This window comes from Xenopus tropicalis, chromosome 2 (assembly GCF_000004195.4).
Source record: "Xenopus tropicalis strain Nigerian chromosome 2, UCB_Xtro_10.0, whole genome shotgun sequence".
Classification (NCBI taxonomy): domain Eukaryota; kingdom Metazoa; phylum Chordata; class Amphibia; order Anura; family Pipidae; genus Xenopus; species Xenopus tropicalis.
The window spans coordinates 120,253,384-120,281,099 of record NC_030678.2 but is presented as its reverse complement, the minus strand read 5'-3'; the positions used below and the strand labels follow the sequence as shown (position 1 = coordinate 120,281,099).

Genomic DNA, 27,716 nt, shown 5'->3' with positions numbered 1-27,716 from the left:
AAGAGTATTTTGCATACCAACAGAACATTTCAGAAGCTACATTCCCAACTTACTGCATACCACACCCTCACAAAGTCTAATTTTCCTACAAATTATATTGTACATGCTGATCTTACATTCTACATGATTCTGTCAGTATCTTTACAATCCATTTGTCTGCCAATTTACTTGATGCAATACTTAAAAAAGCAAAAATGGCAAAACCTGTATAAAAAACTTGTGACATCATCTACTGGAACCAGTCAACACTATGGGCTACCAGTGAGAAAATAACAAATGGGCCTAAAAAATCCTAGTGGTTCAGCCAATCTACAACTACCAACATTCCATGACAAGTAGGGATTGTTGGGAACTTTAGTTTACAATGTTTATAAACCTGTAAATTTGATATGTCTGGTCCAATAACAACAATAACAAGTTGAACCTATAATGCAGCACAACCAAACATGACACATATAAAAGCTATACTGAGCTTTCCATATGTAGTACAGACCAGCAATTGACACAAATAAGCATGAAACAAGCAATAGCCACAGTGCACATATGCAGAACAGATATTAGTGTGCACAGTTGGAGACTGAATAGAGGCTGGAGGGAAATGGAGCAATTTTTTTATATAGGTATGTGTTTCCTGATACAGTGAACCAGAAGTATCTCTTACCAGCACTGTCCAATATATTATCACTTTCCTGCTAACCTATCCTGTGGGCATTTCCCTTCTGCCTCCCAACTGGATCCATCAGGGCCCCTGCTCTCAACACCAGTATATCAGCAGTACATCAACTTCCCTCAAAACAAGACTGTAGGCCTTTAGGTTTTATTCCAGCTGTTCATCTGCAAATGTAATAGGGACGTGGAGTGTTATGGTTCAAAAACTGGCAGACTATTGAACGAGACAAGGCTTGCTTCGAAAATGAAAAGTCAGATCTTTATTGAGTTCAAATAAATCCATCACTATCAGTACCTGAGTGTTTCTACAGCTCAAGTAAAACCCATGTTCGCATATTCCCAGGCACTAAAAGCAAAACAGAAAGAAAACAACAAACATAAAACCTCCCAAGTATTGTCCAGAGAAGCATTTATAGTACACGCAGCACTCTTCATTCCTGATTCATGCATGCTCTGACTACTTCATTCTTTACACTGCATAGATGCAGGATGGGACTCTAATTGCCCACTAGGAGACACTATCTGAAGTGCAAGGGTAGATAATTTCCAGGGGGCACAAACTTTTTGGCAATTATTTTTCACAGAGACACTAAACCTGCTGGAAACCTTATTTTAATACATATGTGTCAGTAAACTTGGTATAAGAGCAGTAGTATTGTTATTGCACACTATGTAGATGTATTTTCTTTCATAACATTTTTTCATGAGGATCTTGATGGCAAAATATTTTTTTTAAAAAGTAAAACACTTTCTGTCCAGATACAGTACTACTTTAGATGACAGTGGCAATTCAGCACACAATAGCACACAGTTAGGCTTGCTGCTTTGAGCAGAGTTATCATTGCTATTAAATGATGTGCTTTAGAGAGATAAAGTAACCCTCTCTCTGCTTCCCACCTCAGAAATACACATAACTATGTGTAACAAATGGTTGTGCCTTAGTCAGGAAAGTTGTTTCTAAAGTCAACTGTAGGCTACTTCAAATACTGGTATAATTCTCATGTTAGTATAATGGACTACCTGTGAGTCATTTCTATTGACTATTATGCTGCTATATATTTAATATGAGCAGGTGGCACTGTTACTGGAGGAAAAAAAACATGTTTCAGCATACACAGTACACATGTTCTCAGCATCTACCAGCTCCTTGGCAGTATACCTCATACGCCTAAATAACCACTTTTCCATTACTGCTTCCTTTCATTTCATTAACTAATGCAGAGGAGCATGTAGTGAGCTCCAGAATACAGAGAAATGACTTAAAAGCCAGTGCAATGAAAACACACATTGAGATATTAATTACATTACATATAAAACATGCAAATATTTCTTTCCTCAGACAGACCTTAGGGGAGCAAATAAATTTGCCTTGGATAAATATACTCAACATTCTAACTTGGTTTGTACCAGAGTTTAAAAAGCCTACATGCCGTGCAATTATTGATCATTTATAATTCTGAATATATTCTTGATTGTAGGATCTGTTTCAGCAGTGTTTATATATCTGCAAAAGGTATTAACTCCATTTAATGTTGTTTATGGCCTAGGTGCAAGAATCAGACACTATAGAACACCATATAAAATTGCATTCACAGGTGGAAAAAAGTGATAATTTATTGAATATAAATAAATCAATCAATTAATTATAACCTTTTTTTACAAGAGTTATATAGGAGTAAAATATAAACTATCTAGCTTCCACTGTATTTATAGTGTTCTGTTTTCCCTCTCCCGCACCACATATACTGTCCAAATATCCTGGCTCAGAGCAGGCCTTGGTCGGCTGGGCCCATCAGGTTTTTTCCCTAGTGTCCTGCTGACCCAACCTGACAAACACATGTGCACAAAACACACTGACACACATTCTGCAGCATTCAGTGATATATCCATAGCCAGACTATAGTATACATAATAGTCATATCTGCATTATGCTGTTTTCTGCATCTGCTGTTTTAATTCAGCAACCCAGTATACAAAACAGTATACTTTGATATTTTATTCATTCTCCTAGTCAAAGAACAAACAAATAACTGTCATATAGGACAAAGTGTATGTATTTAAGTTTGACCAAATGATCCCTGCTGGCACATTACCCTTTGATTAGCTCTTCAGTAATGAAATATTGCCACTGAAAAATTTATATTTTCTACATCTATGCAAAACCTATATAAACTAAACACATTTGCCATTTTATCAAAACACTGTTCATTCCATTTTGTTTTCTTCATAAAAAGTTTCATTATTTAGCAGCATGTTGTTTTATACCTGTAGACAAGCTGGTGCTCTGCCTTGGGGCTTGTTCACATCAACTGCCACTAGCTGCCAGCCCCCTGCTGCATCCTCGTGAAACATCTTCAAAAGAAAATAGAAAATGACAAATATGAAAATGTACATGCCGCTTAAATGATTAAAACTGCAAAGTACCATAGCATATACCTTTTTTTGGAGATAAAATATTCTGACCTGACTGAAAGATGATTTTTATGTTCTGACACTAACAGATTTTATCCACTACCATTTAAATGGCTGTGATTATAATGGTAACCCCCTTTAATGCTATCATGTACTTGCCTATCTTATAGAAAGTTTGACAGTATTTTACTAACCCAGATGTCATGGTTTTGGTATATATAGTGTACTAGTGCTTTGCCGCATATCAAGGCTGTGCTATAGGTAATAATTTACAAAGACAAGATAAAAAGCATGGATAAAATACAAGGCAACCTAAGTGCCTAAATCCCACTTTCAAACCTCAAAAAAAATGTGACAACAGGACTGCTTTGTATTTGCAATTCATTTAATCAGATATAAATTCATAATAAGTCTCAGCTCAAGAAAGTACACTTTGCATTTCCCAATTCATCACACTATGAAGCCATAACAAACAACAAATCTAATTCATCACATCATGAATATTCAATAAATATAAAAACTGCAAAAAGTATGCTATAGCCTCTCGTTGATACAAGGTGCTAAAAAACCGTCAGCTCACATGCAGTCCATCACATGTATATATATATATATATATATATATATATATATATATATATATATATATATATATGTTAAAATATTATAAGAAGAAATACACTTGTTAAGTTAATGAAAGTTCAATATTAATGATATCCCTTTACAGTAACCTGGTTTCTGTGCTCCTTCTGTCTTTTAGTGGATTTTCTATGTCTGAGTAACCCATTGTTATCATGCTAACTCTTGACACCCACACTGTGCAGCCAATCTCCTTTTTCTGGTGTTCATTATTTGACAAATTTCCTGTCCAAAGAAATGCCTTTTGTAAAAACAGCTGTTCCCTATCACAATATATGGACAAACAATCCCTGTTTTGTTAGTAAGGGAAGGGCACTGTCTGGTAGTTTAGTGCAAAGAATGTCTTAATGTCCTATATGTATTGATAATGGGTGAGTGCAGTGGACTTTAGTTTCTGTACAAATACATTTTGTGGTTACAGCCTCATTGCACCCCCCCCCCTTAATAGTTAGAAATTAGTGGTGAGCACAACTTAATTTTAAACAATAGGCAAAAAGAATATTTAACACAAGCCCTATAAAATCAATAAAAACAACAAGTTCATGGATAGCTGAAAATCACAAAATATTCTCAAGTCTCTAAAACTTTAAGCTGCATATTTCCACAAATCTGGAAATTCTGTAATAGTCTAGAATGTTAGTAACTTTAGAATAAAGCAATGGGTGTGATGCTAAACTAAAATTGACACATAATACCAAAGGGACAGGGCTTGATATTATCTGACCTTCAGCAAATGTCTTTGTAACCAAATTTGACATGTTGCAAAACGCATTTCAGATGGTCTGAGGCTTGCAAAGCACTATTCACTTTTTATTCTGTGCTATTCCAAGCATCCTGATAAATATTCTGGAGTCAAACTTTTGACAAGATAATAGAGAGAAGCAACAGAAAGTTACATAGAAGGAGTTGTGATTATAAATATTCAACTTAGATGGGTTCTTTGGACTGCTGCATATACAGGTATGGGACCAGTTATCCAGAATGCTCGGGATATTTCCATACTTCGTACTTTAAGTCTACTTTAAAACAATTTAAATATTAATTAACCCAATAGGATTGTTTTGTCTCCAATAAAGATTAATTATATTTTAGTAGGGATCAAGTACAAGATACTGTTTTATTATTAAAATGAAAAGGGAATTTGTTTTTAAAAATGAGTTATTAGATTAAAATGGACTCTATGGGAGGTGAGTTTCCTGTAATTTGGAGCTTTCTGGATAATGGGTTTTTTAGATAACTGATCCCATACCTGTATAGAGTGAATTCTGTCTACAAGGCATGCTAATAATTCATAGTAATTTCTGGTCTTTGAGTAATGGCCGATCTGCCAATGGCATGAATGATGCTCTCCATAAAATCTGATGAAGCCTTTGGAATTCAGATTTCAATGAAAATTCAACGAAAAATTAAATCGCAAAACACTACTGCTTCAGTTGCTAATGGATTGGTGACCTTTTGAAGCTAAATACAATTAATAGTTGCTATCTGAAAATGAACTTAGAAACCTTGGAATGATATAATGGAGCAGTTATATATGAGGTACCTGTGTGGTAGCTGTTGAGGTAGTACTACTTCGAGAACCCCACATCTGTTGAAACTGCACTCGAATTTCAGCAAATGTTTCAATAATTACAGCAATGAAGACATTCTATGAAATAAAAACAAGAGGAAAAACATGCATGTGAAATAACCTTTAAAGCTTTGATTAATATATTCAAAAGATTGATGTGTACCTTGACAAGCCAGGCAAGGAAGAAAATTAAGGTAATAAAATAGAAGTACGATCGCCATCTGGGGAAGCTGTCTATTGCTCTATACATAAGAAAAACCCATCCTTCTTGAGATGCAGCTTCATAAACCGTAAATATGCTGGTTCCTGTTGAAAAAAACCCAGATTTTTAGAAAATGTATGAAATGTATGGTATCATAGCATGCATTGACAAAAGAATGGTCTAGTTAAGCATGTAAAGAGGTAAAGAAATTGATACAAATTTAAAATTACAGATCTAGGTGAGAGGAAGTTTTGGTCCCCAGTAATCTTCGGAAGAGCACCTTTGTTTCAGGTTTGGTCACAGTCAGATGCAAGGAGTGTGTGTGTGTGTGTCTGTAATATCATGATGTTGCAGTTGGGAACATCACATGAGTTAAATTCCCACATGGCTATATGCCTTTAATTTTATACATTCTATACTAGCTTCTGGAGTATTCTAGATTATTCTTGGTGAGAATATTTGTGGCTTTAGTTACCTGTTATGCAGAAAAACTTTAACAAACTACTATAGAAAGTACTATAAGTTACACATTAACAGCTGTAGTTGTAGTGTTAGTCTATTCAAGGCAAACAGACAAAAATATTCATAGCTAAAATGTAATTTCCTTTTGCACAGAATTGAGATTATACTTTAAAATTAATCTATAGCATGAAAAGCATTCAAATATTTGTTAAATGCCAAAAATAGAACTAAAACCCTCCCCATCATCTCAAAATAATCTCTCAAATCTGCAGAAGTCCTTAAATGGTCGCGAACTTCAATAATAATAATACGTCTAGTTACTAGTGATGAGAGAATTTTTTCGCCAGGCATGGATTTCACAGTGAAATTTCGCATTTTTTCATCATCAAATTTTTCTTGAAACTGTGGCAAAAAATCCACTGAGACAAAATGCCTGTTTGACTTTAATCTGGAGTGAGAAAAAAGTCTTGTGCATAAAAAAAAGTTGCTCGCGCTCATCACTACTACATACATTTAGGAAGCTTCTTTGTGGAGCCATATATCTTATTAATATTTATTAATCCTTTCTGTGACAAAAATAAGAGGGTTTTCCCCCCATTAAAAATTCTAAATATTTTACCTATTTAAAAAATACTGATGTCTGAAATGATTGTATTATTGTATTGTATTTGTTGCATTTTAGTATTACAACCATGAATACACACTCTATGCATGTTCTTAATGTTGAAGTATGCATTAGCATTTGTCAAGAAGAAAGCTTTTTAAAAGACTCCCTCTACTATAAATAGTAAAACCTAATTACTGGAAGATTACTAAATCATATAATTCTAAGGTTTGAAACAACACTTGTGGTTTAAAAAAGAAAAGCGTACAGATTATACTGGCTTTGCAATTATCTGCATTTAGTGGTGTTAGAACATAATGTTCATATTTTATATTGAGTAGTCTTAAGAACAAAATAAAAAAGAAAATTGCATTGTGTACCATGAAACAAGTGTATTTTATTATTTCCACGATTATTTAATAAAAATTATGGTGGATTTATATGTTTATTGCTTGGTATTGCTCATAAATCAGTAGTTGAAAGATGTGACTATAATACACGCTCCTTTTGTGCACAAATTACCACAGTGGTAAAGACATATTAAAAAGGTACCCAACACAAAATATTGTTATATTACTCAGAAAAATATGTAGCATATGTATACTTTTCTTTACAATATAACTGCATCTGCAATATGTTTACAAGGCCTGGGTGCAGTCCATATGTGCGTTCATGCATTTTGGCTTATTTCTTATATTTGTTATGCTGTACATTTAAATATATGTTTGGAGCTGATGAAACAAGGCTGGAAATATGTATAGTATATAATGAAATTAGTAAGCTGGTCATTATGGGGCTGTTATTGTTTGCTGGTCTAAACACAAGTAATGGAGTCAAACTGACCACTGAATAATCAGTTACCTCTCAGGGTTGATTTATTAGTAACCAACACTACATAGCACTATATACTAAAAGCATACATCTAGCAGTTTAATGCACATTAATATAAAACTGGCTGACCTATGAACATTAAAAAAAAAAAAACATTTTTACATTAATTTGTCAGAAAAAAAACCCAATGTAAAATTATATAGCATAAACTGTTCATTTCAAAATCAAAGTTACAAGAAAGTATTAAGCAAGTTTATGTTGTATGTTAAGCATATCAAAATAGATTTTGAATCAACACCCTGCCAGATGTGTTCTGCCATCTGTCATTTCCCAATAAAGCAGGGGTCTAATGGAAAGGTGTGACTATATTCCTTCAATTATCTGTGTAGCAGAACAACAAATGTTAGAAAGATTTTAGGCTTGGTATACCAATTTTTGTGCTACAAATATAGATGAAGCAAATGTAATGTTTCTGACTGAATTCATTTACTGTGTCATGCACATGGTTCACTACTTATGACTGACCATACATTACAACTATGTCTTTCTTTTGGAACACTTTCCCACTGTCATTGCTTTTTCTGTCAAAGTCTCTGGATCTGCAGACAATGGCTGGTGGTTGCCCAGAAGCAATGACCACAAAAATATGAAGATACAATTAAAAAACACAGTGATCCCACATCACTTTTGATGTTTAATACCCAAATACACAAAGCAATATATAAATGCAGTGCCAAATTCACATTTAATGCCCACATAATAATACACAAGTGCCAATACAGAAGTATAAAAGTGCAGTGCCAACTTCAAGTTTAATGAAAAAAGGATTGCATTATTTTTTACTTCCCTTTTTCCAAGTCCACTTTGTAGTTTGTACACAGAAATATATATAAAGTGGGAACAAATAGGAACAGATGTATACAGCAGCCAAGTGGGGACAATCTTCAATGCTGGAATTAAACTACAAGGACAGATGGTAAAGTAGCCACACTCAAAATCTCCAGTATGCTGGGGGAAATAAAAAGTGGCAGGATGGCATCCCACTGTATTCCATTTTGTGGTCTACCAGAACTAATTGAGATAGCTTTTGTAAGGGAAACAATTCAAATATCTATTAGTATAATGCATCCTAACATCATAATACACCTAGTTGTAAAAACAATGTCATTCCTTCAATGGCATTTCACTTCTCTAAAATTCACAGAACAGAATTAAAGATGCATAAATGTACAGGTATGGGATCCATTATCCACAAACGGAAAGGCCATCTCCCACAGACTCCATTATAAGCAAATAATTCAAATTTTTTAAATTGATTTCCGTTTTCTCTGTAATAATAAAAAGTGCATTGTACTTGATCCAAACTAAGATATAATTAATCCATATTAAAAGGCAAAAAGAAGCCTATTGAGTTTATTGAATATTTAAATGATTTTTAGCAGACTTAAATTACGGAGATCCAAATTACAGAATAATCTCTAATCTTGAAAACCCCAGGCCTCGAGCATTCTGGATAACAGGTGCCCTGTTCATTAGATGAACAGGATGTGTTGTAATAGATTTTTTTTATACGTTTAGATTTCATTTAAAATCTCGCCAACCAAGTTGCATTACATTTACACGAAATTTTCAACAGTTAATTAAATTGGATCAGACTTTATACTGCAATAAATTTGCCACAAAGTAGTTCATTTGACCTAGGGTTACAATATTGGAAAGCTGTTTTATAAAACTAGATAGTACAGAACTAACAATCTGATCAACAACTGGTGGGCCTTTGGGTCAACTGTATTAAAATTGTCTATATAAATTTCCCATTAATGCTTCAAAATGTGTATGGAGTACCCAGGTTTACTAAAGTGCAATTTCCCTAATTTGTCTTGTAATAGCTAGATTAATTACAACATTGGCAACATTAATACTGATGAATTGTGAGTTTTTAGGTGGTGATTAAGGTTAACTATTAATCTAGAGGATTTGTTCCTGACAAAAATAAATATTGCACAAGATGCTGCTAATGAATAGTTTATAGGAATTATCAGTCTATTAATAAAATAATTATCAGAATCACTAATGGATAACTGGCAGTTTGCAAATTGACATTTCATCTAACCAACTAGACATATATTTCATATAACACTGTTGTCATTGTGGCAAACAAACATTGGTATCAATTTTGGTGACGAGAGGTGATCAATGTGCCCGTAGATGTCAGTGAACTTTGCTAAAGACCCGACATAGCATGGATGCAATACAAGAGCAAAAATGTATCTTTGATCTGGCTCTGTTGACAATTTTGCCACGTATTTTGGTGCTACTTATTAGATGTAATTAGATACATTGTACTGGTCAATCCCATTAGCCCATTTTCTAATTGTGCTGTTCTGAATTGGTATTACTAATAACAATTAAAAAATAAACATTAGGAAGAACACATTTATAACAAGGTCTAAATATTAGTTTCATACTGGGAACACCACCTCTTTTTTTAATTTCTAAAGATGCACCCTTTTTTTGAAACCACACATTTGGAATTTATGCATTTCAGTGTGTTTTTTATACTTATTTACAGAAACAAGCAGATCTATTTTCGGTTGCATTGGGAACTTACTAAAAGAGCTAATGTAATCATCAGTGCGTAATTTCCCTACAATCAATCTAATCTGACAAGTGTTTATAATATATATATAATATATGCACCTATTAGTGTTGTTGCAACAGGTTTTTCCCCCACTGTGTCCAGTTAAGTATCTTTTAAATCTTTTCATATTAGGCTGTCTCATAAAGACAATGGGATTTATAAACGAATCTGACTATTGTAATATAGCTGATTCAATTTGTGAACTTGCTGAAGAACAAATCATATATCCATATATAGACCATATATCCAGTCTATTGTTTTTATGTCTAAAATTGTCCTTTCAAATTTAGTGAATAGTTCCAAGTTTATGACTAAACACTTTTGCAATTATTTGGTTCTACTGTAATTGTCCCAGTCAGAGTCTTGCATATCATGACTGTTAATTCCTTGCGCTGTTGAGTTGTTCTGCATAAGCAAATAAGGAAGCAAATATGAACACATACATGATGAAATCACATTACATGATTATTATGTGTCTATGATCAGCATTACATTTTATTACTTCATGCAGATAACTGAATGCATAAAGTAATTGGTTACACTTTACTTTATTGCTGATAGTACAAAGCCAACATCAGATGTTTAAACTGAAAAAAACTTGTTTTCTTAAAAAACATTTTTTGAATTTTGCTCATTTTGAATTTGATAACGGGCAACACATTTCCAAAAAGTTGGGACAGGGGCAACAAAAGACTGGAAAAGTTGTGTAATGCTAAAAATGGACACCTGATGGAACATATCACAAACTGGCAACAGGTCAGTAACATGGTTGGGTATGAAAAGGGCAGATCTCAGAGAGGCTGGGTTTGTCTTCTCATTAATTCCACAATAGAGATAAACAAGTTTACAGATTTCCTCATGGCAGATGGAGGACTTTGCCACCACATGATTTCTAGCTCAGAAACTGAAGGCAAAAATACCTCTGCATAGATAACAAAGCAGGACACAGTCAGCATGAATACCAATGTGACAATTCCCTCTGTTACCGTAAGGAGTAATTATAGTCTTTCAGATAATGCAGCAATACACAGTTTAGTACAGAATTAGGACTTTGATTAGCAGGTGAATACAAAAATTAAAGGCTAGCATTATAATCAGTTAGAAGCTGCAGATTTTCATATGAGCAATACTTACAAGCAATAAAGACATCAATCGATCTTGTAAGAAATCTTAATTAAGGAAATGTAAAATTAAAGTAATTGTAAATTCAGTAAAATCCTGAACAATCTTTGAAGCATAACATAATATTCGTATCCATAAGTGAAGCAAATAAATGAATATTTTATTCTAAAAGTGAAAAAAATAAATTATTCTGTTATTAGACTAATCATATCAAATGCACCCTGACCTCATATATTCAATCATCCTTATCGAAATACTCTGGAACAACAACAAAAAAACAAACAAACCGCCTCTAGATAAATACTCTATGATAGATTCTCCAAAGCTTAACACCATGAACATTTAAAACGGCCAGAGGTATTACTAGTAGTTTGATGTATTCTTCTGTCAGAAAAGCCGACACAAACTGTCTGATCAAACTGTCAATGCAGTAACAATGTGTTTTACTGCTGTCAACACAGAATTTTCCCTGTTGGATTGTATTCAAATATTTTGGCTTTTTCTTTTGCAAAAATAGGCCAGGGGAAATACTCATTGTATATTGTTCAAAATCTTGACAGGAAGAGTTTTTTTTTTCACCACCTTTGCCTTAGTCTCATGTAGTCATTTGGTCCATCTGAAGAGGACTGTGTCAACAGGCTGCTGCAGTCCTTGTACAGTGGAATATTTAAATCTGAAAGATTTTCACACAGACAGGACATCCTTTTGACCCTTACCTGGGTCAATAAATTGCAAACTCAGCCTTCTGGCTGCAAGCTGTCCCATGTTTGCAGTGACAGATGGATGCCATTCCTGTCAATGCCAACACACATGGGAAGGTAGCAGGCAGCATCTTTTTTCTACTGGCGGGCAAAACACTGTGTGTGACATTAGCCTGCTAATCCATACAAGTAATGATTAATGATATGGAAAAGCTTTCTATGCACTGTAATGAATCATTACAACATGGGAAAGAGCTTTGTAAATGTAACTGACACATATTAAATCACCCCCATATTAATTTGTTTGTAATCTTTGGGGCTACCTCACTCACCAGGGGGGCAGCTTAAAACTTAGATTTGATGTTTCAGTTAAAAAATAAATGTGTACATTTGTGAACTTGTATGGAAACATGCAGGTATATAAAAACATCACAGTCTATTTGTACTAATGTTAAGAAAGCTGGTTCTATTGCTAAACATTGGGATAATATAAAATTAAAACCTGGCACTACTGCTAGACACAGGGATAATATGAAAATAAAGGCTGGTATGACTGCTAAACATTGGGATTATATAAAAATGAAAGCTGGTACTACTGCTAAACTTCAGGATGATAGGACAGATATCCTTGTGTTATTTTTCACTTAAAACAAAATGTGAGTTCATCCACAAATTGTGCTCAGGTTAACTTTCTTCCAGGCAATTATCTGCAAATGCAACCAAGGTCCCGTATTATCAGCCCAGCAGATGGCTTTTTTTATTGGAACAGAAGGGATGCGAGTGGCACAGAAAACCTGGAATAGGAAATTTACTTAGGAGAGAGACTGCAGTACAGTGGAGAATAATGTAATCTACTTCCCAAAGCGTGAGAAGACATACAAAATTATAATAGCTTTGCCATTTTTTTAAGTTGTAGTGCCACATATATGATATTTTCCCCAAAATGGATTATAACAATACAGTTTGATTTAACCTCAGTTTAGGTTGTGTAACCATCATGCTACTTAGTTTTTTCAGCTTCAGAGCATCTTTATTTTGCTACAGTCGCATTTGCTCTGTATTTGAAAACTCTCATGGTAGACTTTCCATAACATAGTTTAAACATATTTTTAATTCCATCAGAAATCACAGAAAATACTAAATGTGTGTGTTAGATAAATTTAATAATAGCTTTTTTTAAAAAAATTGTATAGAATTTTACATAGTATATAAATGATTGGTAGACATGAATAAGCTGCAGGAATACCCAAACCGATGTTGCTTTAAGAAACCTTTTCAAATGCTAACTTGTGACTGTCAAAGTATTTAATTGTAAGCTTCTATCAAAATGTCTCCGAAATGTTAACTGTCAAGAAACAGCTAATCATAGAAAACAAAGCAGGAAATCAATGCTGAATGAAATGCAATCCAGGAGTGTTGGTGTTCTTTACTCATAATCCTTAAGTTTCTTCACTGCCATCAGTTACTTGGAAAACATTACATGGCATCTGTAAACCTAACCTTATATCATATTCCATTACTTCCCAGTTAACACCTGATTTAATGCTTGCCCCACAAGCACAGTGTTGGACTGGGCAGGCGGGGCACTAGGAAAAAATCCAGTGGGCCCCAGCACTTGTGGGTCCCGGGCCCCCTGCCACCGGCTCCCACCCGCAAATGACTGTGAGCGATCCCCCTCCCATCGCGGCTGCAATGCACAGTGTCGGTGGGGGGGTAGGGGGTTGTTCACCTTTGAGTTAACTTTTAATATGATGCAATTGGTCTTTGTTTTTTATTATTTGGAGTTTTTAAATTATTTAAATTTTTGTTCAGCAGCTCTCCAGATTGCAGTTTCAGAAGCTATTTGGGTCCAAATGACCTTAGCAACCAGGGAGTGGTTTGAATGTGAGACTGGTGTATCAATAATAAAAATATAAGTTATAAAAAGTAGCAATAATAGTCAAATTGTAGCCTCACAGAGCAATCGTTTTCAGGCTACTGGGGTCAGTGACCCCCATTTGAAAGCTGGAAAGAGTTAGAAGAAGCAGCCAAATAATTTAAAAAATATAGAAAATAAACAATGAAGACCAATTTAAAAGTTGCTTAGAATTTACCATTTTATAACAGTTAACTGAAAGGTGAACCACCCATTTAAGCAGTGCAGCCTTTTAAAAAGAACTAGCAAGTTCTTTACCAAATTTTTTTCACGTTCAACAAATTAGCATTTAAAGCAATTATAGATAATTAGATATATACTGTATGAGCACATAGAACATTTCTAAAAAGAATTTTAATGTAAAGAATGCAAAAAACCCCTCCTGTATGTAATATACACTGAAATAAACAGAAGCAAGCAATTAAACAGACCTATTTCATTAAAGCCACTGTAGCCAAGCTCTTGCCTGCTCAGTCCAAGTTCTTTCAGATCCACGCACCTAAAACCACGAGGACACTGGTATCCTTCACCTTCAGGGGAGCAGTGAGTATCTGGAATGGCTAAATTATTCCAAGTCAGATTTCTTAAAAAAAAAAAGACAAAGAGATGGTGCTAGCTAACTACACAATAAACATCAAACCTATGTTTTTAAAAAATGGCATTGATACACCAGAGCTCTCAGACATTCTGTTGCATGGGCTAAGGGCATCAGAGTCTACAACGTCACGTGTTACAGCACCACAGCAATGTTACTTAATTACATTACACTGAACAGAACAGAGTCAGGATAACGTAAAAAATCTTGCCCACATGTAGTAACTCATAGCAATCAGATATTTGTTTTAAAAAACAAGTGAATGCTACTTGCTAATTGGTTGCTATGAATTACTAGACAATTGTAGAAATCCAAAAAATAGGAAAAAAGCTTCAGCGGGTTTGCTGCAAAACATTTATTATGGGTAACGGTAACACAACGTGTTTCGGGTTAATACCCTTTATCAAGTGTGATTACTAGACAATTATTACATTATCCCCCATAGTGTTGTATATTTAAACATCCATTTCTCAAGTAATTTTACCTAAACAATGGGAAGAACCCATAAGGTGTTTATGGCAACCCTGGGCTGCTACCATATTTATATTAATGTCCTTGGTTTTAAAATAATGTTTGACAGGCAAGTGTCAGGATACCTGGGTAATAAAGTATAAGTACACTACGTTTTATAAATCTTTGAAAATAGGTGTAATATTGCTAATGCCAGGTTTTCAGCTTAGGAGCTCTTTTTAAAGTCAAAAAGTCAACTGATTATGTGCCAGTCTAAAACTAGATATCTCAGAAATCAGTAAAATTAGTGTAAACTGCAAAAGTGCTTAGAGAAGCAACCTGAGTAAGTTCTTTTGTTGGGGGGTGGGGCTTGGATCCCTTTTAAATAACTTGCTGTAAAATTTGTTGTGATACCTACTTTTCCTTGCCCCTTTCTGGAACACTAAGAACTAGCAGGGAGAATGAATGGAATGTGTAAACAATGAGTTTTGCAATTTTGGGGACCCTGCCAGAACTGATAATTGATAAGAACTTGAAAAATACATGATTTACTGCCCACCTATAATAAACTGTATAACTTAGTCTATTGTTTGCATTTATATTTAGCTGCCGCATGCTTTGTAAATGTACTGTAGACCTTAATTAAAATACCCCAAATATATATTGCTGACTATAATGGAAAATAATGTATTCATAGTGTTCCACTTGGAAGTTTAGAATGTTTAAACTCACCCATGTACTGTGTCATTTGTAACACAATGGAAGGTAAATGTTCCAAACATCTGAACTCCGAGAATCCCGTATAATAGAAGAAAGAATAATAAAAATATGGAAACACTCCAAATTTGCTCTCCTGAACGCCTGAAAACAAAATAAACAAACACATTACAATATTAAACATTCATAAACTATAGTTAGCAAATGAAAACAAAGAGGATTCAAACATAATAAAGGTATGGGAACCGTTATGCAGAAACCTGTTATCCAGAATGTTGATATGTTGAATGATTCCCTTTTATCTGTAATAAATGTACTTGATCCTAATTAATATATAATTGATCCTTATTGGAGGCAAAACAATCCTATTGGGTTAAATGTGTAAATTACTTTTTAGTAGACTCAAGTTATGGAGATCAAATTACGGTAAAAACCCTGTATCCAGAGACCCCAGGTCTTAAGCATTCTGCATAAAAGTTCCTGTACATATAAAATGCAGTTATTAATTCATCAATGTGAAAGGCATCCCATAGATATCATGGTGAATTTTGGTTAATAACTGGAATGCAAACATGCACACTGAAATCTGACACCTGAACTTACTTCAAGATATTTGTTATCCTCGTTCTTGGGAGTTCAAAGCGGAAGTATATACGGAAGGCACGAATCATTATCAGAGGTCGTGGGATCCGCAGCATGCCCCATGGGGACATTTGGTCAACGATTTTGGCGATTTCAAATACCTGGAGTAATGAGAGATAACAAAGAACTTTGTTCAGATTTGATTTTTCTTTTTAAAAGCAAATGTTTGAATATGTAGAAATAAAGAAATACAAACAAAAATGTCTCCACTATACAGAATGATTGAGTGCTTTCTATTACCTTACCAGTTGTAAAATAGCTTGAGCACAATGGGATAAAGATGCCCCCTATATATTTAGATGCTAAAGTAGCATACTATAAGAGAAAACAAATACAAAAAGACAGCAACGGATTTGTAATGAAGGCACCCTGAGGCCACCCTCATTCCCTGCCCCCCTTCTGAGTGTTTTGTATCGGCACATCCATTTATTTCCAATATGGAGCACTGGGACAGGATGCGCTAAAGTTGTTTGCACGTCCTTTTGCCAGTGCTCCGTATGCGAGCAAAGTTTAGGTGTGGCTGGGCGGCATACCTCCCCCAAATTTGTGCCGCAATAGACCCAAGCCTTGGTGGCCTTGCCATAAATCCGAGCCTTTTTGTAATAACAAAAGGCCCATGTCACAACTTAGATATACTGCAGAAAGGAGAACCATTTCACACTTCCACATGTGTGATTGGTGTTTACTATTTAGTTGGAATCATACTAACACTGGGAAAATTTGGGCCTGGGCAGTAACCAACCAAAATGTTACTGCTGTTTTTCTTGCAGCTGATTAAACAAAGTGTTGTATTTTGTTAACTCAAGAAATTTGACTGAATGTAGTATGTTAAAAAAACTACAAGAAATCACAAAATTAACCCTTTATTCTGGATAGACCCAATGGCCTCTACCTTCACTTAGGACCTCCTACTTTACTAGAAGGGAATGGACTGTGCTCTTTTGGATATGGTGATAGTTTTTCTCTGTAAAATATATTCATCATCTACTGCACTGTTTTTATTGATCCAAAATATTTTTCCACTACAACACCCATTTGCAAAATAGTCAAGTTGTATTGACCAGAGCTTTGTTGCGAGTGTTGTATTTTCCTGCTTTTTTGATGCTTTAATAACGTCAAAGGGGTTGTTCATCTTTGAGTTAACTTTACGTATGATGTAGAGAGTAAGACATTTCACTTTTTGTTTAGCAACTTTCCAGTTTGTAACTTCAGCAGTTATCTGGTTGCTAGGGTTCAAATTACCTTACCAACCAGTCTTGAGTGGTATATGAATAGGAAAGAACCTGAACAGAAAAATAAGTAATACAAAGTAACAATAGCAATAAAATTGTAGTCTCATGGAGCAATAGTTTTTGGCTGCTGGGGTCAGTGACCCCCATTGGAAAGTTGGAAAGAGTCAAAAGAAAAAGGCATATAATTAACTATATAAAATAAATAATGAAGAACAAGTGAAATGTTGCTTAGAAATAGTATTCTATAACATACTACAAGTTCTCTTTAAGGTGAATCACCCCTTTAACCCATGGTGCCAGATTAACCTAAATTTCTTAGCTTTCAGCTATGTTCTTTCCCAGTAAAAACCTTACTATAAGTCAGCCCTTTTAGTTCCATTAGTTGCATTAATAATTAAGAATAATAAAAAATAAAGCTAAATAAATTAGCTTGTTTTTTTCCCTTCTGTTTTGATTGAAACCTTACCTGCAACACCAATGATACCCAAAGGCAAAAGACCATGAATCCATCAAAGACGCACCAGCGATCCTTTACATAGGAAGTATCACCCTAAGAATATATAAAACCTTTGATGTTAAGATTTATAAAGCATATTATGGACACCTTAATTAAGGTAATTCTTTACACTAGGCATTATCAAAATGCCCATGATTCAAACTGTTGCCTTGATTAGGGTTCAGTTGATGATCTTGGATGACATATTTATGTTGTTCCAATGATGGCAATGTAAAGTGGCAAACAACAGGAAAAATGTTTTTCACTACTTCTAGTGGTCATCAAAACACCTGTTTGTGCCACCTTATTGTGCCAAACAGTGAGTAAAATTATAGTGAAATTTAAAATAGCTCTTCCCCCTTCTGTTAGGTTACAAGATCTTTTAAGTAAAATCCAGGAACACCAACAGTGGTGCAGTGAAGTTTCTGTTCTGCACAAATATTTCAATACACCATTATTAAGTCAATCAGGGAGACTCCAAAGGAGTATATGTAGGATATGTAGATGCATTGGACAATATTTGGTATAGGAAGTTGTAGGGGGAGAGTTTTCCACAGGACCAAAGTCATGAAATGGGCCTGGTGCGGGAAACAGGGACAGATGAGAAGTTGGTACTGTGCACTAGGAAGGGTAAGAAAAATATAACTGCTAGTTGTTTGCTATTTCAAGAGAAAATGATTAAGAAAGCAGAGTAGAAACCTTATGCCCAGGTGTAAGAGAAGATGATGTTAGTGGATGAAAGTAAGAAATGTGTGTATTTATTATCCTGGTGCAGGATAATACTACGTCATTATAAGATACATAACAGTGTAGTGTCAGTAAGGGATTTGTTAGAATCTGTATTGTGATAACTATTGAATAAAGGATTTACCACTGTAGTAGATGACATAGCAAAATTGCCAACATTTCTTTTAATTCTACATTTAAACACTGATTTCCACTACTGATAAATTATTCATTTTTAGTTGGTGCAAATCAACATTTGTATACGTAGAATATTATTTCAAACTTACCATACAATGCATAGCACTAAGCATTAATAAATATTTTTTGTTAAGGAAACAAGGAAAAATAGACATCTATACACAAACCTAAACTCCTTCTCAGTCATGAACTTTATAAGTGACAGCTTCAGGCATTTACCATGCAAGCAGAAATAATCACTTCTAAACATTTTAAATAAGGTACTTTATTTAATCAAATAGTTCAAAAGTACTCTTTGAAATGTGTCAGTTTAGAAATTCCTGTTAAAATTCATATCTGAAATCAAGCTGTAAATCTTTTCCAAGGGATTATGGGATTATTCTGCATGGCAGACACTTCTTACTAAAAGTATTTAAAATCATTCTGCAATTAAAAACACTAGCTATTTTATATTCTGCTAACACTTTTTTTTTTTTTTTTTAACACAAATCCAATATTACTTTGCCCAATTTCAAATGTAAAGAAAATAATAGTTATAGTAATAAGGGGTCCTGGTGGGGCATCACTGTGGTTGGATAGAATTTTTTATGAATCTCTGGTTAATATACACAGGACCTAAGTTATCAGATACTGTACCAAAAGAAATTTCCTCAGTGTATTTGTAATCGTGAAATGATGGAAAAATTAGTGAAATGCGGGGGCTGTGCATCTTTTTTGATGGGTGTTAATTTTTGACGCAACCGTGACCTTTTTTGGTGCAGGCATGCCTATTTTGACCCAATTACACCTTTTTTTTACGTGATTGCGCCTTTTTGTGACACAACCATAATTGTGACGCTCCAAAAATTTGCAGAAGTCTCATAAAACAATTTGCCAATGGCAAAATGCGGAAATTTGCGGCGAATCCATGCCTAATTATGGTACATATGGGGGGAACTACTCCACAAATCTTTTATTTGAAACTGTATGTTTTTAATGTCTCTGCCTTATATTATACATGCAGGGTATGTTGTATGAGTAACATACTTTATCTGTGGAGACCCCATGCAGAAGTATCAGCCAACCATTGCCCTTATTGCTTTCCATCTGCTCATAGAGTCTGCTCAAGTCCCAGTGTCCAAAAGAATCATATTTTGGAATGACAAGTCTGTGCCATTCAGTAAAGTGTTTTCCTAAAACTAATGTAAAGTGGCATATCAACAGATTTGTGTGGCATCTAGCCTGCTTAAAGTCTCCAAAAAATAATATGTGTGGCATTACTTTGTAATATAATCCAGCTTTGAACTAAAAAGATGAAAAAACAAGTATACTTATTTCTAACATCTTACTAAAATAAGTTTAAATTAGTTTAAATCCTATTACACTTGAAGATGTAACAAATTTTACTTGGTATGCACATAAGGCAGATAAAAAGTACTTTGGAGGGATGTATTAACGTTTAGTTGAAAAGGGACTGTATATATGCACAGCAAATAACACCATGAACAAAAATAATGCAAAAAGTCTGGCTTCAAGACTTTTTAAATAAATTAAATTCTTTGACACCTAGCTGATGGAAACTTAAAACACAAGTGTGTGTGGGGTGGATTTATAGTTACTTACTACTTTATTAGTTACAAATTAGTTATATTAGTTACAATTAAAAGACATGAAAGAGATGCCCTTACCTTTACAATGCCTCTTATGTGCATTTTTGCAATCATTTCTGCGGTGTAAAGAAACATAAGTAGGGTATCGAGTGCAAACGTGACATACTGGAGGGGTGGGTAATGTTCAAATGTCTTTGGGGTGTTCATACAAACAGAAATAACACTAATGATTGCGCAGATGCGCAGTAAAGAGTGAACCCACTGAAAGAAAAAAAGATGAAGAGAGTTACAAAACCCAAACACAACTTAAGAATATCTCAAAACTTACTGCATAATATGAAATCAGTAAATTTATCAATTTGCATCCTATAATAACCTTGCTGCTTCCTTCAAACAACAGCTAAGTGTTGCAGGAAAAAAGAATCAGTACAGTATCAGAGTCTATGGGAGACAGGCATTCTGTAATTCGGAGCTTTCTGGATAATGGGTTTCCGGATAACGGATCCCATACCTGTATTTATATTATATATATATATATATATATATATATATATATATATATATATATATATATATATATATATAAAGCATACATTGTTTGAAAATTTTTCAAAGTTACCTAGGGAAATGAGATTAACCTTCAATAATTAAAATGTAGCCAATCTGTTAGATTATAAAATACCTACTGGTTTGTTAATCCACAGGATATCAGCATTGTCTGACAGAGATTCATCGGGGCCAAAGTCTGTGACTGGCTGTGCTTCCACTCTTGAGCTTTGCTTTCGTTTCAACATACTGTTGTCACTTTTGGTTTTCTACAACAGAAATTACAAGCTGAAAAGATCTGTCAAATATCTGCAATTACATATATCTATTTTTGTTCATGCATATTACAAAATCAAAAGAAAAACTTTGTACAGGATGTCAACAGAATATTTTTTTTTGGGAGGGGTATTTTGTACAGCAAACACATTACTTAAATTCCAACAATTTATTTGTCTGAATTTGATTAAAATGTAAATATTGATAAAATATAACCTTAAACACAACTAATTGTTAAATTTGAAATGCAACATTTTTTCATAGTCAACTTTCCAGCTCTAATACATATATTATCCTCTAAAGGATTTGTTGAAGCTTTGGGCAAACTGTCTGAGTTGGAATCACCACAATATCGGGTTACATGACGATAACACACCTTGGGCCTCTTTACCAGCCCCACCAAAACTCTGAGTTTTTTTTATTCAGTACAGGTTACTTATAAATGTATATCTATTGCTACTGGTATAGTATGAAGGCATCAAGGAAATGTACATGAGTGAATTAATAACGGTATCATTGAAAGCTAACTAAAAAAATAAATATGATTTATAGTGTATTTCTAGTTCTGCTTAAGGGTTCAACAGGGTTATATCAATACCTGATTAACTTAAGTCATTGATGACTGCAATAGAAAGTAACTCTAACTGTAGTATACATTAACGTATACTATCATTTACATGTTGTCTCCCATTCCTTCTATTTATGTCCATCTAGTCATGGGTGCATAGACTCTCACTATAGTCACTACTGTACAACTGAACAAATTGCTTCCTCTGTTCCATAGTTGGAATTATCTCAAAAATTATCTCAATAATAAAAAGAGTAATGATAAGAATCATCACATGGAAATAATAACTTATAAACTATAACTATAAATATAATCACTTTAAATGAAGATACAAGTACCCCTAACAATCTGTCTCAATACATGAAGCTTTGTGTTGAAGTAGAGCATTTCGATATAAAAGTAAGGCTTTATACATTGTCTAGAGTCTAGACAATAGCAATGTAAATTAAAATCTAACTGACAAAATCACACTTCTTATTTAAGAAATGGTTCAGAATTAGGAATTGATTATATTTTGAAAGTTTCTTATTTCCATGAGCTAAAACATTTTCTGTATAGTTTTCCTTTGATTTTTTTTTACACAAACAACTTACACCACAACTCAATCACATTTAACTCTGTACTATCTTTCCTAATCAGAGTTTTCAAAAGGAATGTCAAATATGTTTCTAATATAAAACCCTATCCTTACTCAAAGCAGAGTTTCCATGGACAAAGGATGTGGGTTCTAGTGCTGGGCGGTATACCGGTAAAAACCGATCACCGTTTTTTTTTTTGAAACCGATATGAATTTTCTACATACCCCCATACCGGTGTGCTGAATACTTCCGGGTGCGCACGTGACGTCAGCGCGCACGTGACGTCAGCGCGCACGTGACGTCAGCGCGCACACTCTACAAAAGCGCCATCACTAGGACGCATTCAGAGTCGGATACCAATGTGAGCTGTCGGGGGGTTCCTGGCCAGTAATTATATTTTATGTGAAGGGGATGGGTGGGGGTGGGTAGGTTATACTTATGTGAAGGGGATGGGGTTGTGTTTGGGGGGGTGGGGTGGGGGTTATATTTATGTGAAGGGGATGGGGGGTGGTGGGGGTGGGTGGGTTATACTTATGTGAAGGGGATGGGGTTGTGTTTGGGGGGGTGGGGTGGGGGGTTATATTTATGTGAAGGGGATGGGGGGTGTTTGGGGTGGGGTGGGGGGTGTGCGGATGGGGGGGTGTTTGGGGTGGGGGGGGGTGCGTGGGGGGGGGGGGTGCGTGCGGATGGGGGGTGGGGGGGTGCGTGCGGATGGGGGGGGGTGCGTGGGGGGGGGTGCGTGCGGATGGGGGGTGGGGGGGTGCGTGCGGATGGGGGGTGTTTGGGGTGGGGGGGTGCGTGCGGATGGGGGGGTGGGGGGCTGCGTGCGGATGGGGGGGTGTTTGGGGTGGCGGGGGGGTGCGGGTGGCGGGTGTTTGGGGTGGTCACCTAATCATGCATGGGGGAAAAAAAATACCGTCAAATACCGTGATACCGATATAATTTTGAAAAATACCGTGATATAAATTTTTGGTCATACCGCCCAGCACTAGTGGGTTCCCCCCCAAAAATGTTTTTTTCTGGTCGTATAAACTAGACATGGTATAAATTTGAATTATGAGGGGATTACCATCCCCTTGAAAATGTGTAAAACACAAAACAATGATGGGATTAACTTCCCCTTGAAAGTGTGTGAAATAGAAAACAATGATGGGATTAATTTCACCTTGAAACTATGTGAAATAGAAAACAATGATGGGATTAGCTTCCCCTTGAAAATGTATCACGGACAGGCTGTCACTGACTATTCTATACCTCTACTATTCTAAGCCTCCACATGACTCAATAGTTTGGACAGATATACAGATTAAACCTGCCAAATTTATTTTTGCCAAAAAAAAAATAAGAAGTTTTCACTTTATTGCACATGCGTTGGCACCAGGATCATAAAAAAAGAAGTTGGAAGGAAGAGGATCACTTGCTTACTGGTACCCAAGGTTGGTGCAATTTTCTGCTAACAAGTAAGTGATTACAATCACTGGGGGGGGGGGGGGGTTCTAATAGTATATTACACTGTGCACATTGCAAACCAGCATTTTTAGCAATGAAGACAATTTTTCATTTTGATCTATACAAAGCTAAAACCTTCTCCAGGCTTCAGGTAGCTTGCTTTTTGCCAGGGTAAAGGTGGGAGGGGCTTAGTTGTTAGAATCCATTGACTTTCACTGTTTAGAATGCATAGGGGGATAAAGTTCCCACTGCTTTTCAATTTTAATTATATATTAATATATTAATAATTAAAAATATTAAATGTATTTGGGGTGTTAGCATCAGTTTTTTCAACAGTGTATTTTAGCTGGCAGAGAAATGCCTGAAACAACCCATGTCACTTCCTACTTAGCAAGTACAGTCAGTTTTCATCCCCAAAACACACAGGGTAATTTTTATACAAGCATTGGCACACAATTACTATTGATGGCACGACCATTAACCCTGTTAATTCTGCATGCTGCCTTGGGGTTATCTTTGACCAGTCACTCTCCTTCTCTAACCAAATTAATAACACTGCCAAAACCTGCCGTTTTTTCCTCCGCAATATTGCTAAGATACGCCTCTTTCTTTCACAAGTAACAGCTAAAACACTAATCCATGCCCTTATCCTTTCACGCTTAGATTACTGCAATCTCCTACTAACCGGCCTCCCAGACTCCCACCTCTCTTCCCTGCAATCAATTTTAAACTCTGCTGCCAGGATCCTCCTGCTCTCTCCTAAGAGGGAACCTGTTCAGCCTCACTTAAGCTCTCTTGCATGGTTACCTGTTAAGCAAAGGAAAGCTTACAAAATCCTTCTGCTAACATTCAAAGCCCTTCACTCCTCTGCTCCTCACTACATTTCTTCACTGGTCTCCCTGCACGTTCCTGGTCGTCTCCTCCGCTCCTCTCAGAGCCTCCGTCTTTTTACACAATCCACACCCACTGCGCTCTCTTGTCTCAAACCTTTCTATCTCGCTGCTCCTTACCTCTGGAACTCTATCCCTGAATCCCTCCGTAGGTAACACTCACCCACTCTCTTTAAGAAAAAGCTCAGCTGTTAACTTCTGGAGCACTAAAACATTATTTTGCCGCTTAAGGGCAAATGCCCATACCTGGTGCACTCTTACCTTCCTATTTGTGCCTGTATGTTACCCAACCACTTAGATTGTAAGCTCTACGGGGCAGGGACCTCCTTCCTACTGTGTCTCATAACTCATGGCACTTATTCCCTGTGCATTTATATATATTTATTGTATTTATTTATTATATCACTTGTCCTCCCTGTGTGTAATTTTGTATTTTTGTAAGCTTGTACCCTTGTGGCGCTTTATAAATAAAGTTATACATACATACAAGCAATGCAAGCGATGGTGCACAGGCCAGCTGTGGTGGACTGCAGCACATTCAAACACTGGCACCTGGGCCATGCAAACAGAATACAACTGCATGTATGTAAATGCTTGTGCAAAAAACAGCTGCCACACATGCAAGCACTTTCAGCAGCGGCCATGCATGCAAATGCTACCACAAAACCAGATTCCATGCATGCAAATACTGTTGCAAAGTCAACTGCCATGCAAACCTGGATGCAAAAAAATAGCTCCTAAGAAAGCAAACACTGGGCCAACTACCATGCATGCAAATGGTGGCCCAAAAGCCAGCTGCCACAAATACAACTAACAGTAGAAAACCCAGCTGGAAAACCTGGTGCAAAGAAAACAGATGACAGGTATGCCACTGCCGGCTTAAAACCAGCTGCCATGCATGCAAACCCTGGCACAAAAGCCAGCTGTCACACATGCAAATATTGGTATAAAAGCACTATAAAATTATATTTTGTATTCCTATGCATCTCACTGCTATGACACTTATATTTAGATTTATATATCTTATACATTAATATATTTATAATAAATATGTCTTTTTTTAGGTATTTAGAATGTTATATATTGCTAGACAAATCCAGCCTCGTATGTAGTAAAAGGCACTAAGTTTACCCAGTAGCAGTAACCCACAGCAACCAATAAGATGTTTGCTTTTAAACAGATGACCAGTAATTTCTACCTGATGATTGGTTGCTATGGGTTACTGCTCCTGGGCAGTACATAACCCCCTTAGAACCTAAATTGTTCTGAAAAAAACTGTGTATAACTGTTATGTGAATAACCACAAAATGTTGAAAAATGGCTTGGCAGTCCCTGAATAGGGTCTAGACTAGAGGATAGGGCTACAGATAAAGCAACTATCCCTGTCAAATCCATCTATGCAGGCCTGGATTTTTGGCGAAGCCACAAAGGCCCAGGCCTAGGGTGGCAAAAATTTAGGGGCGGCATGCCGCCCTGCTGCACTGAAGTTTTGCTCCCATACGGAGCAGTGGGAACCTCTCCCCACTGCTCCGTATGAGTTTAAATGCACACCTGTGTTAATGCGCATGCGTGCGCTCGCGGGGGGTGGTGTGAGTGGGGGCGAATGGGGCTGGCCTCGGGGCCCACGTATTACAAATCCGGCGCTGCATCTATGTGAACACTGATTTATGGGATATGAGCGACCTGACTGGGGCACAGCTCATAATCTTGGTTACTGCTGATGAAATACAAAATTATTAGGTTTAATGTTTTCAGAAATTCTTTGTCAGCTTCATTTGAAAGTTTAGAGAAACGGTTTGTGACTTGTAAATGCAAAGTGAAATAATTACAGTTGCTACACTTCTCACAGTAACTACTCTGAAAGCTTCAAATAACACTTTGTAATTGTTAATTTCTTTAGTGAGAGTGAAGCCTGCCATTTTTGGTTTTAAGACAATGTTATGTGTGTCTTATGAAGCATGTAAATACCATATGCTTTAGGGTGGCTCTCACTGTATTTAACACAAAGGGAACAGCATAGAGTATAACATGTTACAAACATTAGTTTTTATACAGAAAACAAAATCTACACTCTAAAAAACTCAGAATAGCACTCTCTAATGTACATTATACTAAAAATGAACTGAAAGGTGTACAACCCCTTTAATAAAGATTCACACAATACAATACTTTTTTTTTCTTTTCGCATTTCTATACTTATGTTTAGAACTACTTATTTTTTTATGTATAATTTTTTTTTATCATTAATTTAATTAGTAGGGCTTGTGTTGAACATAAACAAAAACAAAGAAATATGTATAGGTTTTTATATTTCTGTACAGGGCAAACACTAAAATGAATTTTTTTTTGAGTGAAGATTCTCAAAAAATGATTGTGAGTATACACTAACATTTTATATACTATAAATGTAACATCAGAAATATTTTAAGATACAGTACTTGAATTAAATATCACTAAGCTTACCTTTCTATTTCACTTTTGTGTTATAATGATTATGGTTGGGATACATGAAATGCAAATGTACCAGTTCTATTTGAAATGGGATTTCCATTTATACTAAATCAAACTTATAGTGTAAAATCTACTGTACTTGGCTGATAAGCTCTAAGAAAATGATGAAACTGGATATTGTTGTAGGATTTTTCTTTACCGATGTTAATGTAATAATGTGTTTGCTGTACATTATATAGAATATCCCACAGTGTAATTGCATAATATGATTTTTGTATTTTTTTCCCATAACTGAACAATACAATTATTTACACATAAAAAAAATTGCAATAAATATAAATTTCACACTTATATGATCCCCTCCCATTTCAGAGAAAGAAAATCTGCTTGTGTTAAGGCCATGCAGACACTTAATTGACTGAGAAACACCAAAACAGAAGCACCACTGTTACAGAATTGCAAACAATCACAAATGGTTAGCTCTCATATATCAACAACTATTCATTTTAAGAAATAAGCTAGAAAAACAAGAGAAGAATGAAGTAAGC

The 27,716-nt window shown here is 35.5% G+C and overlaps 1 protein-coding gene across 4 annotated transcripts in view; it reads right to left on the bottom strand.

The window, feature by feature from the left end:
• nalcn (sodium leak channel, non selective) overlaps positions 1 to 27,716 on the bottom strand; it is a 140,515-nt gene that overhangs the window by 98,807 nt on the left and 13,992 nt on the right. For all 4 annotated transcript variants that reach the window (XM_002937079.5, XM_012957712.3, XM_012957710.3 and 1 more), the window contains 9 exons: positions 21,097 to 21,225; positions 20,489 to 20,671; positions 17,868 to 17,951; positions 16,131 to 16,270; positions 15,543 to 15,671; positions 14,197 to 14,348; positions 5,451 to 5,593; positions 5,261 to 5,365; positions 2,935 to 3,021 (listed from right to left, as the gene is read on the bottom strand). In XM_002937079.5, coding sequence (XP_002937125.2) covers positions 2,935 to 3,021; positions 5,261 to 5,365; positions 5,451 to 5,593; positions 14,197 to 14,348; positions 15,543 to 15,671; positions 16,131 to 16,270; positions 17,868 to 17,951; positions 20,489 to 20,671; positions 21,097 to 21,225 — 1,152 coding nt within the window. The remainder of the gene's footprint in view (positions 1 to 2,934; positions 3,022 to 5,260; positions 5,366 to 5,450; positions 5,594 to 14,196; positions 14,349 to 15,542; positions 15,672 to 16,130; positions 16,271 to 17,867; positions 17,952 to 20,488; positions 20,672 to 21,096; positions 21,226 to 27,716) is intronic.